Raw genomic sequence first — 18,327 nt, 5'->3', positions numbered from 1 at the left:
GCAGCAAGAAAGATAGGTGTTTAGGAGTCTGTTTTTTCCTGAAATGTTAATCAAGATGCTCAAGTCTCTCCAAATGGTAGTGGTCCTTGCGTGGCCCAGTTGTTTCTTTAGAGTAATTGGAGTATAGTTGCTCCTTCGTAGTTTTCATTTCCAGTGAAGTAAAAAGATTGGTTTTGCTACTGAAGGAGCAGAGCACACTGTTGTGGACTGCTAATCTTCTGTCCTCTGATGCACACCTTGTGTTAGTTGTGTTAGTAGAGTAGCACAAGACCTCTAAAAGAGGGCTGTAGCATGATGTAGTGTTTAAATATAAATCAGAATTCAACAAATCCAGCACATGCTGGGTGTGAAAATCTTCACTGCAATCTGATAACAAATGTTTATTTTGTGCATTTGGGCAGATCTTTTTAAAGTATACACTCTACAGTGCTATTAAAAGTTTGTTGTTTTTTGTTGTTTTTTGTTTTTTTTTTTTTTTTTTTTTTTTTTAAAGATTGGTGTACTTATTTTTAAAAATAAGTTAGTTTTCATGTAGAATAGGATTTATGCACTCCTTAGTCATGTCTCACTTTTTAGGGACTAATTTAATATTAATGAAAGTAAAACAAAACCCCTTGGTTAACAGCAGTGTAAGTGAAAAGCAAATATAGTGTAAATTGTGTTCATTAATAGTAATAGAAATTGCATCTAAGAGTAGATGCATCTAAGAGTAGAGAAAAATTATTCATTTCTTACAGTGGTGAGAATGGTGAGAATGCCCCAATGGGACAAAACGAGAATGTTTTTAAGTGTGTGGGCTTTAAGTGAAGCAAAACTGCCAATAAAGATACACCGAAGGAGTCTGTCTCTAGAACCTGTTTGTTCTCCCTGTAACTTTTAATCCTGTTTATTATCCCTGTTTTTTCCAATTTATTTTCCATTGCTTTAGTGTCTTTGCATTGAATTATTTCTCTTCCCTTTTATGCAAATAAAGGGTGACCCTCTGTCTTAGTGCAGGAAATCAGAGCTCTAGATTTTGTTCCTGTTTAATCTTATGTAAAGCTCTCTAACACTGCCCTGTTTGTGTGGGGTTTTTTATTTTTATTTTATTTTGTTAGGCACAGCTTTTATTCGGCAGGGATGTTGGCTCTTGATATTTAAGAAACAGCTCTTTAGGATATGGAGTGTAGAAAGACAAATTATTCCTTCTTTGCTTTGTCTTTGCAAGCTACAGACTTTATGCCATTACAAAAAAATTTTGCTTGGTATTAAGGTAATACTTGTGTTTCCAAGCCAAAGGGGAAATATGCAGTAATTTGTACAGCAGAGAAAGATGTAGCTAAAATCTCTACTATCTGTTACATTGTCATTAGTGGAGCTATTTATGAAGGACTACAACACTGGGAAATGGCCTATTGACCAGTAGGGGGAAAATAGTGAAACCCAAAAAACAACAAACCCAAAAAACCTGGTAGTTCTTGTGTCCCTGTCACAAATTTATCAATTTGTAAAGTTGTCTGCCTTCCTTTCCAGTGATGATAGTTTCATTTCAGCATGTGTATTTAGTGTGTGCAATGGGTGTGCGAAGTGAGGGGAAGATCATGACCTGTTTTCTGCAAGTGATTTGAAAGGTTTTATTTCAGATTAATTTGGCACAGTGTATCAATGCTGTGATTGAGTACAGTCAGTGGTCTTCATTTGGGACAAAGTATCTCTCCTCATACTAAGGAAGATCTTGGAAAGAAAATTAACTTTCATTATATGTTTCAACTATTTTCACTTCACACCTCTAACTTTTGTAGTCCAACTAGCATGCCTTTTTGAAACCTGAGTTTATTAAAAAGGTGTGCAAAATTAGCAAAATTCATGTCTAGGTCCTAAGACATTCATGAAGTTAAGTTTTTTGAATACTGCCTAGTACTGTATCTTACTGTTTATAATTATTTACAGTTTTGTCTAAGATAGTACAAGGTAGCATGTATTTTCTCTAGCATACTGCGGTTATAAAAAATCTTCAAGCTCAATTTCAGGATAAAGCTTTGCTTTAGCAAGCTGCAGGAATTGCACGATACTTTTAAAGCTAGGTTTACTTATATGCTGTCATGTATCAGAAGAAACAATCTTCTACTGATACAAATACAATAACCTACAGAATATTATAGCATGCCCTTGTTCCATTTTCTTCTATTCTATTAGTATTATTTCAAAGAAAGTTTGTTTTCATTTTCAATTTGGAGGAGGGGAATCATTGCTGCTGCTTATTTTTCTTTTTGTGATAAGTGCTCTTTCTTTTTAAAATACTGTGTAGGGCTCACTATCCTGGAACAAAAACAGTGCCAAATGCCTTATTAACTAAGAAGAAACTGTGGTCTTCGGAAGATTACAGTACTTTCAATGATGAAGTAGGTGCAGGCTGCTGGGCTCGGATCCTGAACCAAAACTACGTGAACGGAAACATGACCTCGTAAGTGTTGCACACTGTTGCTCACTTTCACAACTTCATATGTAAGAACTGTTTAAAGTACTATATAACACATCCATCTGCTATGGTAAGATAGTAGATATACTGAAACTCTCCACTGTCAGTTTCAATTCAAGCATAGTAAGGTATGAAGTCTACTGTCCTTACCTCTTTCTGAGGTAGAACTCACACAAGTCTTAATGTATTCTTGAGTTACTGTTCCAGTTTTCAGTGGCTTATGCAGCTGAGTTCAGATGCCTTTGACTTTGATGATATCTGTTAAAAAGAGAATGTTCATAAGAAGAACTAACAACATGAAAAACATTGGAGGAAAATAACTATAATGCTATTTTATCTGTATTTTTATTAGGGTCTTTATCAGGTTGTTTGTCTTCAGTTAATAGTAGTAGGTATGGGTGTCATTATCTAGTTTTTCCATGCAACTTCTTTCTCGGAGTCCATTCTAAAACTTGCTGTAGTCTTTTGATATGTTTACTGTTTCCTGCACATGTTCTTTCTAAACTGAAATCTGGAAGAAAGCTGTTCTATTTATTGGGAAGTTACATAACTTGCAGTTTTAGAACAGAACAGAAAACTACTTTGATGTTTTCAATGCAACAGCTACTAATATGAAAAAAAAATCTGATTAAAGAAAATGTAGGCATCAAGATGTAAGCAAAATTGTTTAAAGCTTTTAGTTTGTATGTAACTTCATTGTGGAACAATGAAGAGAAATGTTTTTTGTCTGAAATGCTGCAAATGGAGCACAGCACAAAGCACTTGGATGCTTCTAAAGGGAAGTTTCTTGAGTCACCTGGTTTCTATGAATCTTCTGTCTCCTTCTCTGCAAGCTGAAATTTTTTAACAGATGAATATTTCCTGTGTGAATTCCTGACCATTCCAGTTGCCTCTTCCTTCTCATATGCTTCAGTATCTTACTTTGGAGTCTTTGTTTTCCCTTTTTTCTTTTTTTTTTTTAACAACCCCTTTGTATTTATATATGCCGCTTTTGATTAGTAACCTGACAGCCAGATCTATGTATTGTGTTCAGAAATTATTGTGGAATAGTTCCAAGTCCATGTATCCAATATTGAAGTTATCTTGGCTTTTATACTGGAAGCAGTCTTCCTGATGAAAGGCAGTTTATCTTTCTGGTGAGCTAATTTCCTTTGAACTCGAGTTCCCTGCATTCCTTTTCTAAGCTTGAAACTCTGCAGAACAAGTTTAAAGTGAGCAAGTTAAGTTTACAACTCAGGAGTTGTTTATTTTATGAGCAACTTTCGTAGGATTTCAGGATCTCTTCTGAAATGCATATATAGTGTGATAACTTGATGGCAATGACGTTAAAATATGAAGCCTTTGCACTCACCTATATGCAATAGGAGAACAGCATGCAAGCTTTTGCTTTCTACATAACTGCCTTATTAAGCTGTATTTGCATACTTATGGCACGCGGGTCTTAAGTTTAAAGTCCTACCAAAAGATTTACAGTGAAAACCAAATCAAAAGATCTGAAGTAATTAACCTTGTCAGTATCCTGACAACTTCTTAAAATGACAACAACTCCTTCAGGATGGCTGATTAGTTGCTTTCTGTTTGCTATTTCTATAGATAAAGGAAGGATTATTTTTTTTTAGTGGTACTTACCTGCTCCCCAAAACCCCTCTCCCCAAAAAAACCTACCACCAGCAACAACTAACCAATCAACAGAAAAATGCCAACACCCCAACAAAAATCTGTAAGCACCGATAGCTTAATTTTTTTACCCTTCAAAACAGGAAGAAACTCCCAACGAATGGAGTCTTTAACCCTCAGTACACTTTTCCTTTAATGTGCAACTTTTTATGGTGATATAGTCAGAGAATGTATCATCAATTTTGTAAGAAGCTCTCAACATTGGAAGTTGATTTGGTTTATTTTCCTCTGGCGTGTTGTTTTTCTCCTTTAGCTGGAAAGATTTTTAATTTTTTTTTTCCTTACTTCTTTTCATTGTATGCTGGAGAAAAGAGGAATAAATTCTTGTACTAAATTCATCTAATACTATCCATATGAGTGGAGCAAACAAACCTGTTTTTCTTGCAGAACCATTGCATGGAACTTGGTGGCTAGTTATTATGAAGAGTTGCCCTTTGGTCGATGTGGATTAATGACAGCTCAACAGCCATGGAGTGGCCACTACAAAGTAGAAGCTCCTATCTGGATTACAGGTAAAAAGTTTGCAGTTAAAAGGTTTGTGATCTAACACGGAGCATAACTGTATTTTCTGAGGCCTTTATTTAGTGTTTTTTATGTGTATTATTTTTTTGTACCAAATCAAAGTAGTTTTGTGGAAGGTGTTGCCAGTAATTTAAAGAAGAAGGAAAAAAAAGCTCCTTTCAATAGAAAGCAGAAAGATCTAATAGCAAGGGAAATCTTAATATTTGACCATTAGATACAGCAGAAATGAATAAACTACTGCCTTTTATAGATGTTTTTAAAATATTTTGATCTGAAGTGCCCATAAAGGTTAGTGTGCTTTCCTAGTTCCTTTCCCTCTTCTTTTTTTAATCCTTAAGTAGACATTTGATATCTCTCAATTTGAGAAATGGAACAAAAAACCTTTGTGTTCTTGTCCTGCTTGAGATTCTTGGCTTGTGTGAGTCAGCATTTCCTTGTCCTTGGGGAAAGGGGAGTATGTTCACATGGTGTCTATGGACACATGGATTCACTGGCTACTTTGTAGCCCTTCTGTAATATTTTACTGTCTGCCACAGTTCAGTAGAGCAAGTAGCGTATGCAATGCCATAAATGAGGAACAAGGCAAATGCCTTCGTTTCTGTTCTTCTGCTAGTTACTTATATATGTAAAAGTATTAAAAAAAAAAATGGCCATGCTGTCATATGAACAGTTCAGAACAGCTGAGCAGTTGTTCCTGTTTCCATGTTGCTCAGGATTTTCATGGTCTAGGTTGTATTCTTTTCTGGTATTCTCTCTTATATACTTGAAAACTTTACTTATTTAGTTACTCCTCATGGAGATGCCCATCTATGCTTTCTCTGGCTCAAGTGTTTATTTTTTTTTTAAAAAAAAGGAGGAAAAAAAAAAAAGAGAGATTTGGAAAAACCTAAACTGTGATGAATATTCATATTGCATGTACCATGGTTGATTTATATAGTGGTATAACAGTTTTTTCTTCCTGTGTAAATAATCACTATCACTTTATCTGTTCCGTCTGCCACAGAGCTGATGTTTTTAATTGTGCCCTAGTATAATTCTTTAATCTTTCTGGTATAACTAGAATTTGTTATGGAAGTTCCATTACTTTCTTCCCAAAATCAAGTTTTTATTGTGTGAGCATGTATGAGAGAGAAATTTAATTCAGACTACAAATGGTATTATTTTTTTTCTAAGACTTAACTATTTTCTTCTGATTTTTGTGCTCTTGTTTCAGCACACACAACGCAATTTACTCAGCCAGGCTGGTCATACTTGCAAGTGGATGGACACTTACAAGGAGGTGGCAGTTTTGTAGCTCTGACAGATGGCCTAGGAAACCTTACCATTATCATTGAAACTATGGTATGTGCATCAATGATTCCGATGAACTAGAAAAGATAAAGGAAATGTTTTGTTATGAAGAACCTGTTTTGATTTGTGTAGTTCAAAATCTGTGAATATGTTCTTTGATGCTTGTAGTTTTGTTAATGAGAGCACTAGAGGTCTTTTTTTCTATCTAAACTTTGAATAGCTAGTTGAATCTTCCTGGAGACCAATGTATATGTCATCTTTATATCACATTGTTTTTGATGACATGCTCTGGGGGAAATGAAATCATGTGCTTTTCTTTAAACAGTATTCAAAATAAAATTATTAAACTAGTATAATTGCAGTTTTCATGAAGATAACAGTGAAATAATTAATTGCAAATTGATCCTATGTTACTTTTTAAATTACGATTCATGCTATATGTTTTTCATGAACATTGCTATATGATACATTCCAGTAATGTATGTTCATTCCATTACATTTATTTTTTTCTTCAGACTCATAATCGCTCTCAATGTATCAGGCCTCCACTACCTCATTTCAGTGTGACACCTCAGAGAGCAACTTTCTACCTCAAAGGGTCATTTGTAAGTAGATCTTGAATACATTTGATCAGTCTTGTAAAGTGAATTGCTATCTATGATCAAATACACATAAGACAGTATCACAGGTTAGCAAGAAATTGGAGTTCTGTATTGAAGGGATACCACTGTTGCTAATAGAGAAGCTAAAGATTGCATGTGTGATTGCAATGCTTCTGTCTTTATAAGCAACATTACCACATGTTAGGACAATGGCTTATTGATGTATAATCTATGAAAAGATAAGCCATATGTAATGGCTAGCTGAATAGAGTGGTGGCCTTTAATGTGATCAACAGCTCTAAAATAACAAAAATTAGACACCCTTAAAGGACTGATATTTCTCAAGATGAATATTCAAGGGGTTTTTTTGTGGGTTCTTTGTTTGTGTTTTTTTATTTTATATTGTGTTTCATTGCAGTATATGGTGGAAACACTTCAAGTGTGGCATTCTAGACTTGGTTTTGAATCTGGAAACTCTAGTCTTTTCCAGCAACTCCATCCTGTAAAGGTAAGTCGAACAGTTTTAATTAGTCTCTCTGCAATTTCAGGTGTTTCTTCCCCCTTTGCTGGAACTCCTGGACTTTCATGCCTGAACTGTATAATTAGGGCTTGTTTTATTAGCTCCATTTGGCTACAATTTTACTAGCTGTATACAAGCTTACCTGGAGGTAATAAAGAGTTTGAGGGAAAGGGGTTTTCCAAATTGCTCAGAGATAGTAAATGCTGAGGCAAGAAGACAGGATTTTTGCCTTAAATCAGGACTTCAGAGGATTTCCTTTAATTCAGGAACTTGGGTATTTTGTTATTTAGTTGTTCTATTTTTGCAGCTTGAGCTTTCTTTAATTCCAGGTGTGGAAGGGAAGTTTTTCTTTAGATCTAAATATGAATGAAGTCTACACTTTAACCACGCTCAAGACAGGGCAGAAATGTGGTTACCCAGAGCCTCCACCACCTCAGCCCTTTCCTTCAAATTACAAAGATGATTTCAATATTCGTAAGTCAGAATTCTCTTATCCAAAATCTTGATTCACACAGAGAGATAGTTTTAATGTAGAAAGGCAATAACGAATATGAGTCCTCTAAGTGACATGAAATAGTCTGAATATGTGTGTTATTTTTGTTTATTTATATCTGCTTTCCAACAGCTTACACCTCTATATCTCACTTGCAATGAGGTGTATTTAATTCTGTGTCTTAATTGGGTGGTCTCTGACAGTTTTAATTTTGATGCAAATGATAGCTCATAACTATAGTGAACTAGGTTTTAGAAAGAAGATAAGGAAGAAGGTAATTTTACTTTTTCATATGTTTGCAAAAATTGGGGTCTGCTTAAAACCAAAACCAACTAAACTGACCTTCCAACTCTCAAAACTTCAGTTTTGGAGACTGCTTTGATAGAGCAAGTAGAAATTCTGGAGAATATTTTCAGAGGAAATTTCTGAAAACAAGAGTACACAGAAGAAAAATAATGTTTTGGTATTGATATGTATTTTGTTTTCTGAATAGGTAATCCACCTTTCAGTGAAGCCCCAAATTTTGCAGATCAGACAGGTGTATTTGAATACTTCATAAATGCTTCTGACCCAGGAGATCATGTGTTCACGCTCCGTCAGGTGGTGGTTCAGCGACCCATCACTTGGGCATCTGATGCAGACCAGACCATCAGTCTCATAGGAAATTTTCAGTGGTATGTAAATACTATTTTCTAGTGATATTTGGGGAAATGCCTTCGTTACCGGTATGAGTTATGATCAGTTAATCTGTTTTAAGCTTCATTTCTGCTGGACAGTTTTTGCATTCAGACTCTCTGTAGACGTGTAGAAATGATGACTTAAAGGGACTTCCAAAAGTCACTGAGACCTGTTCAGGGCTAATGCCAGCTGTAAGAGATCAACTATGTCTTTGTCTAAATGAGTCTTAAAAACACCCAAGGATGGAGAGTCTACCACAGCTTCTTGGTACCTTAGCCCACTGCTGTACTATCTTGGAAATTTTTTTCCTAATGTCCTGCTGGGCATATTTGCTGTTTTTTCAGAATAATGGATCTGGGTTGGCATACTAGAAAGACCGAGTCAAAATCCTAATTCAAAATGTGCACTAAGTTTCAATACATTTTTAAATGGGTCAAAAAAATTGATTCAGTTTAGATTACTTAGTCGTGAGTTGTCTTGCTTGATTGTTAGTGATTTGATCAATCTCATATCAATGAGATAGACTGGGAGTTAATTCAGTTATATTTGTTGCAGACTGCCATCTTCTGAGCAGTTCCTAGAACTGTGTGGATTTGATTCAACTGCTACTTTAAAACAGTTTTATTTCTGGGTAAACATAACTGAGATTTACTGATTTGATAAGAGTATGGTTATGGTTGCAATTCTTTCTAGGAGCTATAATGATGGTAATTTGAAATCAAGCAGCATATTGTAGCATAATATTTATTTAAAATTAAAAAGCATTTGGGAAAGAGCCTGTTAACTAATTGGTTTAGTAATAGTAAGTAATAATAAACTGTATGCTTAAAACTTTTTCTTCTGTTTGGAAGTCTACCTTAAATTCTTCTGATATGTTCTTTAAAATAGCCATTCTGTCAGGTTTTTTTCACTTTGATTAGATCATTGATCCCCCAAGTACTTCTTCAGAACATTCTTCATGCTTCTAATTTCTGGCCTGGACAAGTGATTGAATCACTTTGCTCTGAAACCTTGAATAATACCACCATCTTGTGGCTGGAGATTGTTCTTCAGTTACCTGATATTTTCTTCCGCAGCCTTCTGTTAAGCAAAGTCTCGTATTCCCCCTATAATCAACTTTCCCTTATTGAATAGACCGTATTCAGTGATCCCTATAACAGCTACACAGGATGTATTCTTAAATTACAGTACTGAGATTCCTAAAAACTTCCTATTATTTCATTTTAGTTCCATTTCTTTCTCAATTTTCATCTTGTTTTCAGGACCAAGCTTGCTTCCTGAATATTCAGCTGATTATTCAAGTTACTGATCCATAACTTTTCATAATAGTCTTCAATTTTAGGCCCTCTGATTTGTTTGCTTCATCCTCAGTTTAAGGCTCATTTTGTCCTAGGAAGATGTTTTCAACATCATAGTGTATGCTATTGAAATACTGAACCAATCTTGTATTGAATTTCTGTGTGGAATGATATTTGACTTCAGTCATCAATGGCAATTTAGTATGATTAAACTTCAGGATTACTTAGTTGATTTTAGTTTGGATTTTAGTGTCGTGCTTGTGAAAGCTTTTTGTTTCTACTACTGAATTTGTTTATGTTTTGCTCTGATGGTTTTATTGAACCTAGCTCTATCCTGAAAATATTACTATTTAACTCATTCTACATTGCTTCCAATTGCTTTATTATGGCTTAAGATCTGGAGTCTCTTGTTTAATACATAGGGAAGCAAGAAAGAAATCTTGTTTGTGTAATGAATATGTATCCCACAATCTGATACTTCTAATAGCATTACATTAGAATGAAATCTCAGGTGTTTCCTACTATTATGTAAGAGGTGGGGAGAAGAGTTGCTGAGCTGATGTCATAGAGAGTCTTTTCACATTCTGTAAGTAATCATAGATAATTAGAAACTTCCTAAATATGCAACCTTGTGGCTGTATCAGTATTGCAAGTTGTTTCAGACATGGCATGTAGATTTTTTGATTTGAATGTACATTAAGAGAGGTAAAGAATGCTTTTAATTTCTATTGTTAAAAGGCTTGTAATGTGACTTTGAAACGGGGGAAGTTGTGTAAACTTTTTAGGTGCCATTTGACTGTTCTGGTATTCCTTTTGCTTTATTCTCCTTTACAGCTGTCATTATATCTATAACATGGTGCTCTACTGTTGAGCTGAAGTATCACCTCAGGAAAATCAAATAATTTCAACGTATTTGAACGTTTTATTTAAAAAATAAATGGGCAAGAGATCTGGATTACTTAAGACTTTGCCTGCATTAAAAATCCTAGAGAAATCATCGAATCATAGAATGGTTTGGGTTGGAAGGCACTTTAAAGATCATGTACTTCCAACCCCACTGCCATGGGGAGTGACACCTTCCACTAGATCAGGTTGCTCAAAGCCCCGTCCAACCTGGCCTTGAACACTTCCAGGGAGGGGGCAGCCACAACTTCTCTGGACAACCTCTTCCAGTGTCTCACCACCCTCACAGTAAAGAATTTCTTCTTTATATCTAATCTAAATCTTCCCTCTTTCAGTTTCAAACTGTTACCCCTCATCCTATCACTACACTCCCTGATAAAGAGTCCTTCCCCATCTTTCCTGTAGGCCCCCTTTAAGTACTGAAAGGCTGCTATAAGGTCACCCCGGAGACCTTCTCCAGGCTGAACAACCCCAACTCTCTCAGCCTGTCCTCATAAGGGAGGTGCTTCAGCCCCCTGATCATCTTCGTGGCCTCCACTGGACCCGCCCCAACATGTCCATGTCCTGCTTACATTGTGGGCCCCAGAGATGGACATGGTACTCCAGGTGGGATCTCATGAGAACAGAGTAGAGGGGGAGAGTCACCTCCCTTGATCTGCTGGCCACACTTCTCTTGATGCAGCCCAGGATACAGTTGGCTTTCTGGGCTGTGAGAGGACATTGCTGGCTCATAGTCAGTTTTCCATCCACTGATACCCCCAAGTCCTTCTCCTCAGGGCTGCTCTCAATCCACTCATTGCCCAGCCTGTATTTGTGCTTGGGATTGCCTCGACCCATGTGCAGGACCTTGCACTTGGCCTTGTTGAACTTCATGAGGTTTGCACAGGCCCACCTCTCCAGCCTGTCCAGGTCCCTCTGGATGGCACATCCCTTCCCTCCAGTGTGTCGACTGCACCACGCAGCTAGGTGTCATTGGCAAACTTGCTGAGGGTGCACTCAATCCCACTGTCCATGTCGTCAACAAAGATGTTAAACAGCGCCAGTCCCAGTACTGACTCCTGAGGAATGCCACTCCTCATTGCTCTCCACTTGGACATTGAGCCACTGACCGCAACAAAGATGAAATTTAGGAGATATGGTGCCATGACCTTGAATTTTGAATTTGATGTAGTTATCTAAAAACAACTTTTCACTTTGCAGACCTGAAAGTTTTTCTGTGAAGATGCAAACCTTCAGTGTGAGTTTTTTTTGGGTTTTGTTTTTTTAAGTAATTAATTGAAAGTTGTTGACAATACATTTTTTGTTGTTGGTTTCTGAGAAGAATTGCTCTTTGCAAGAAAATCTTCGGACTCTCAGGTGGGGAAACAACCAGTCTGACAAGTCCTGTGCATCTCGCATCTGTAGGTCACAATTAGGATTGATAAATCTTTCTTCAAAAAGGTTCCTGTACTACATAGGGAATATTCTTATACCTACTGCCTGCTCAAAAAAAATCAATTCCTTGCTTGTTAAAACACTATACTTCTCTTACAGGGTAAACATGACTGTCACTTGTGACATCTACATAGAAAAACAACGTGACGGGGGGGTGTTTATTGCAGGAAGAGTCGACAATGGTGGGATATATGTTCGACGTACCAAAGGAGTTTTCTTCTGGGTTTTTGCCGATGGCACCTACAGAGTCACTGGTGACCTAGGTAAGCAGCTCTTTGCTAAAGTGGATGCTGACATATGGACATGTAATTTTGATAGCTTTGGTAAAAATGACTAACATTCAGGTTTTGTAATTCAGTTGTCATCACAATGAATGTAATCCATTGTGCTCTAATGATGGCCACATTTTGTATGTGAAGAGAGCATCTGAAGGCTACTGGCAGGACTACTTCTCAGTCTCAGCTTTCTGGATTTTTTTTTTTTTCCTGCTGATAAAACTTATTTTACACTAGCAAATGTAAATTATTTTGCTTTTCATAAATACTCTGATACAGTATTAATTACAGAAAGTCTTGATCTGTATTCTTTCACTACACCTAAAAAGAAAATCTTGCTTGAAATGCAGTGGCCTGTCTTGTCGAGCAGTGCAAGTCGATGTACATACGTTTGGCTTAGGTGATGATGATGAGTGGCTTGCTGTTTCCACAAATTATGCATTTGGTGCTCAGTGGAGTGAGAGCATGTTCTGCTTGTGATGCTGACTTTCATATGTGTTCATCTACAGAGTGCTTGACAGACACATAGAAGTGTATGTCATAATACTTCAATAGCTAAAAATTCTTTTTAATTTGCTTTGAAATAGTGGCAGATTTTGTTGTTTAAATGCATTTCCTATCACTTCACGAGTATAAATTAAAACTTTTGTATTTTCTGAGTCAAATGCAACTTCTAGGTCTATGGTATATCTGATATGAAGACAGCTTGTAATGACCCATTTTACACTGTACTGGACGTTAAAAATAGTCTCTTCTATTTGGTAGCTGTAGTTTCTCATTTGTCATTTTGTTGTTCTGTATTTTTTTTTTTTTTCTTTTTTACCATGTATGGATAGCATAAAGAAGGCTTTACATTATCTTCTCTTAACATACTAGTGCTCCCTAGGGAAACTTCACAATGTCTAACTGCACAGCAACTTAATTTCAGCTGTATGGAAAAACATATTCATGTTTAGGATTGACTCCAGTATTTATTTTTAATAAGACATAACAGCATTACCCAATTAGTTTCTCAGGCTGTCAGAAATAATTTTTCCTAGATGAAATGAGAGGATTTTGATTAACCACCTCATTATTTCAGACTATTGCACAACATGATAATTTTTTTCTGTACAGCTATTTTCAGTGATCCCTATATTTTTCTAGAAGGGAGCCTTAATGTTAAATTAACTTGCAGCTAAAACTGTCTACTGAATAATTGAAGATTCTATTTGTAGCACTTAACTTTTTTCCAGGTCTTCCATCCAGGTGTCAGTCACACCCAGTTCTTGCTTATCTTGAATTTTGACTAGAACTAAGCAACATGATGATGTGGCAACTCAAACCCTCTGATTTAAAAAAGTTCTAATACAAACAACGAGATTATGAAACAAGCAGAGCAATAGCTACTGTCACACTTTATAAACCCATACTCTCAATAGAGGGAATCCTTATCTCAGTCCAAATTCTTAAGAGCATTGGAGATTGCACTGGAAAAAAAGTTCTGGCAAAGCAGGAGAGTGCACTGATAATGTAGAGTCCAGGTTTGTGTGTTAAGCCTTCTGTGCTGCAGTTGAAATTGGTAAGATGACAGTTCTGAATGCTTCTGAAAAATAAGTATTATTTTCCTTTTGCTGGCTTGGTATTTATCAGTCTCAGCAAAGGGATGAAACAACACTTTTCTAACCTTAAGCATGTTTTGCAGCTGGAGAAGAAATACTAATGAAAGGACTTTCTGGTGTCCGGGATAACGCATGGCACACACTTACTCTCAACATTCAGGTAAGGACACAGGCAAAAAGCTGGAAAGCGAGTTGTGAAACTTCCAGTCCTAAATGGTTTAGACAAAGCTATGCTATACTATTGTCTACTTGCATTAGTTTGCCCTATCTAAAAATAATATCTGTTATTTTAAACAAATATTAAAATACCATACCAAGTTCTGCTGCCTGTATTTTCAGAGATCTTGAGAAACTGGAGAGTGTATAGAAAATGACTGGAAAGATGAGTTGAAAACTGGAGATAGGAGGGCTAGATAGGCAAATCTTTTGTTTAACCTAGTGAAAAGATCATGACCTGACTTCCTGTTCTGAAGGCTGTCAGTAAACTACTAAAATCTACTTTACATATACCTGTGCATTTAGCTGGGTGTGACATTGGTGCAAGTAACTAAAAGGTTTTAAGTCCCTCTGCTGAAAGTCCTTTTGCCTAATGTAACCTTTGCAATTGTAACGTAGCCTGAAATGTGAGGAAGCTTGAATCCTAGCTGGCAAGATCATCTACTGAAAGAAACTCCCTTTTAAAGTTATGCACAGAGTCTTTCCCTCATCCTAAAATGTCAGTGAGTATTAGAAGCTGGCTTTTTTTTGTGCTTTCACATTGGGAGACGAAGGGACACTCGTACCTGAGGCATTCACTGGAATGGTTGTAGTTTAGTTTTGGCTTTTGTACACCCACACTTATGACAGGGATACCATCTGTAAATTGGGCCAAAACATTTGCTAATCTCAATGGGTGCTGAAGATTAACATAAATAGTTTAAAATACAGAACAGTGGTGGTAATTTTAAACTGATGATGCTACAAACTTCCATCTGTGCTGTTAAAGTATTTTGTACCAAACATGCATTTGATGTAATGACAGAAGCAGAGCTCTCTTTAAAGAATTATCCCACTGACTCCTTGAAAGGCATTCTTTGCTTTTACCTGTGTCTGTAATTGTCTTTCAGATTAAGAAATACAAGTAAACTGAAGTACATCTCTTTCTAAATACTGTTTAGTGGAACACTGGCAAGACAAATTATAAGTTTTCCTGAAACTGTTTTTAATTTTAATGGCAACATGATATTTGAAAGTTCTGCTGTTCCCACTTTCTCTCAGCTTAATGACTAAAATACATCTCTCTTTCCTTTTGACTTTTGCCTAATTCTGCAGAATCAGTGCCAGGTGTATCGTATCCCCTTTAGACAGTTGGGCTGTTTGAGGGAGCCTGACACAAGTGGAAGAGGAAAACCAGTTTACCTTTCAGATTCTACACGGAGTTTGCAAAGCTGTGAGTTAGGGGAAGATGAGCCTTTTATATATTTGCTGTAAAGGCATTAGATCTGTTTCACAGAGCTGATAGGCGCTGGAGGATTCTGTTCAATATTTAGAAGCACCTCTGCGTGGAAAATGTGTGAAATATAGTTGAAAGTTGACTTGACATCTTTCTGCCTTGTCTCTTCTCCCATGTGAGTAGGCTCAGTGTCAACACACTGGATTTTACAAACCTAACTTTTTTGGTTTTTTTTGACAGGGCACTTCTACCTCAGGACTGTTAAATGGTTATCCACTCTGGGAGAATGTCACCATTTCTGAACCAAGTAACGGCTGGGCTGCTATTGGAACTCGCTCGTTTGAGTTTGCACAGTTTGACAACTTTCATGTTGAAGCTAGCTGAGGTGGCTTTTGTGTTTGGAATACCCAATTCTCATATTACTTTGAATAAGAGCCAGTTCAAACTTTGAGGACAATTTTATGCTATGCTGAGATTGATCTGCTGGCAAGGAATCTGAATTTATGTCCTTATTATTTGTTAAAGGTTTATTTTAGTAGGTATCAACATGGCTGTCATTTTATCCCCTGGTTGCTATGGGATTTTTGCCCTTCAACTTTTGGGGCTAAATTTTAGTTCAAGGTAATGATGAAAACAAAATAATGGATTTAAATCTCTTTTAATAACAACATTTTAACTTCCCAGCTCACTTTTAAGATAACTTCAGAAGTTAACACAAGACAGAGGCATCTCAAGCTGCATTTTTAACACTTACTTGATTGTGTCCATTCCTTTCACTCTGACAGAAAGAATTAAATGCCAGTAAGCCTTATGAGCCAGTGGCCCCATACTTTCGTAGGTCTGTCATTCTCAAATTTAATTTGGATGAAGTACCTAGTTTTTCTGTAGTTAAAAAAAAAATGTTTTGTCTGTTTTTCTGCTACAGTCTGAGGTTAGACATTACAGTACTCAAAGTAATCAAATGCACTTGTTCCTGATTACTTCTTCTAACTTTCATTGCCAGCCCTAAAATAAATCATATTTTCAGTGGAACGGAAATGTGCCTTATGGCTGATCAGGCAGTGCAGGATGTGCCTTACTCCTAAACTACCTCCTCTTTCCAAGAGAAGGATTGAAATGGATGAAAAGATACCATAACTTGCAGTTTGCTAGTGATAGCCTTGCGGGGTATTTTGCATGGTGCAAAGAATAAAAACTCTGCATCATGGATGCTGGCAAGTGCTTTTGTGTCAGATCACGTGAAAAAACTGGCCTTTTGTTCTTAGAAACTTGGACAGCCATCTCTCAGTTTTGATGGATCTAAAGTTTAGAGCAGAAAATAATTAAAAGCATAACAATGTTATTTAGCTTATTATATTACTGTAGCACAGAGGAGATACGGATACTATCACATCCTTATATAAACCAAAATTCAAATAAATGTCTTTGCCCTTACGAGTTCATAAGGTAAGTGACAGCGGGTGGATGCAGACAGAATTGTTTAGTGTGCCAGGCAGTGATACTGACCCAGTAGTGTCTGTTTTTAAACTTTTCCTGGGCATCACAGAATAAAGTTCAGAGGGAATTTCAGATCCTTGGGAAAGGAGGGATTCTGTTTTGTTGTTTTTTGGTGTGTTTTTTTTTTTTTTTCCCCCCCAAGTTACTGTGCTACAAAAAAAATTCATTGAGAATATAATGAGGTACTGAATGGGATTTCCATCACACGCATTCCAAATTCAGTTGGCTTCTGAATTTTTCTTGTTTGTTCTTGGTCAGTTTGAATGAAGATGATGTCTATTGCTGTAAAAAACATGCCTCTTGTGTCCATCTACTTTTCACATTCACATCGTGTTTAATTGACAGGCAAGTAGTTCCACAGACTTAATTGGGCACTAATAGCTGTAGGCTATCTGTAGCAGGCAATATCTTGAGAAACAAATTTGCAGTATACTTGAGCTTATACAGATTATTATTCTGGTCCACTTTACTTTGAGGTCTGATTCCAGTGTTAACTTCAGTCTTTGAAGTTGTCATCTAATGTAGAGTTAATGTAATATGAATCATTAATGGAAAATTTTTATAAAGGTTATTTTCCAAATTAGCTTTTGGAGAAAAGATCTCAAAATTCCATCTCTAGAAAGTAAAATTTTTTTATCTTTTAGCTGTTATACTGATACTGCTATTGACTGCTTAAGAATCAATTATATGTGCAAGCTTCATACATCCTAGTAACCTTGAAAAATGGTCCAAACCACTAAACTTTAAAACGTTTGTAGAATGCTTCTAAATATTAAGTAATTATTTACTTAAATGGGTGAAAAATGAAAGCAATTTTTCCACTTCAGTTTCATTTGATGGTTGAAGTATGGATGCAAATCTGTTCATTACTTGCTTGATTTCAGAAGGGATGTCACTAGTAACTGCAGATGTGAAGGAATCTAATTTTAGGTCCTCATATTCAAGTAATATGAGTATAGGAGAAGTAGTTCTCAGAATAAACTTATTTCAGCTGTGATGGATTTTCCTAGTAGGATGCTTCTTGGAGACTTCCTGGTAGCTTGTGTGGCTGCAAGCAGTGTTTGTGTAAGAGAGCAGCAATGATGCAGTTATTCCAAAGGAGCTGTCCAGTTTTTTTACCTTTTAATGCACTAGTGTAATAAACTGTACTGTTATATTGTGTACTAAACACAATGTATTTTATCACTGGAAGTGTTGATTTTTTTTTTCTAATCTTAATTTATAATGTTAGAGGATTAAACTGTTATGAACAGAGTAAGTGATTTAATGGTGATATAGTGTTATTCATCTTTATATGTCTGTAATTCTTCACCCTTCAGCAGGCTGTAATATGTTTGGCAATAACAAGCTGTCAGGTCATCACTGAGGGGTGGATTTATAGTGTTGATTATAAATACTAATCATTCCAAATGGACAAATAAAGCAATTGAAACCCCTTTATTTGTGCAGAATGCTTCTGTAAATGGGTCTTGGTTTTCTCCGGTAAGAAAGCTGACAGTTTTTCCATTGTGATTCCTGATAAATATGCTTGACATTAGCTTAATTAGGTTGGAAGAGTTTTTCTGATGCTCTGAATAGCCAAACAGGCCTCATTAACAAATATCTCAAAATCTATATGCATTAGGACTTGTGCTGTTGATAAAATGA

The 18,327-nt window shown here is 36.3% G+C and overlaps 1 protein-coding gene across 6 annotated transcripts in view; it reads left to right on the top strand.

Annotated features, from left to right (window-relative positions):
• Positions 1–18,120, top strand: part of GALC (galactosylceramidase) — a 40,780-nt gene extending 22,660 nt beyond the window's left edge. For 4 of the 6 annotated variants that reach the window (XM_074824882.1, XM_074824883.1, XM_074824884.1 and 1 more), the window contains 10 exons: positions 2,288–2,443; positions 4,523–4,647; positions 5,871–5,998; positions 6,463–6,552; positions 6,968–7,057; positions 7,399–7,543; positions 8,056–8,236; positions 11,975–12,138; positions 13,835–13,911; positions 15,424–18,120. In XM_074824882.1, coding sequence (XP_074680983.1) covers positions 2,288–2,443; positions 4,523–4,647; positions 5,871–5,998; positions 6,463–6,552; positions 6,968–7,057; positions 7,399–7,543; positions 8,056–8,236; positions 11,975–12,138; positions 13,835–13,911; positions 15,424–15,567 — 1,300 coding nt within the window. In that variant the 3' untranslated portion in view covers positions 15,568–18,120. The other 2 variants (XR_012623323.1, XM_074824887.1) reach the window with 2 other exon arrangements.
• The last annotated feature ends 207 nt before the right edge of the window (positions 18,121–18,327 follow it).

Source organism: Strix aluco, chromosome 4 (genome assembly GCF_031877795.1).
Source record: "Strix aluco isolate bStrAlu1 chromosome 4, bStrAlu1.hap1, whole genome shotgun sequence".
In the NCBI taxonomy this organism is placed as follows: domain Eukaryota; kingdom Metazoa; phylum Chordata; class Aves; order Strigiformes; family Strigidae; genus Strix; species Strix aluco.
This window is presented reverse-complemented; position numbering and strand designations above follow the sequence as displayed.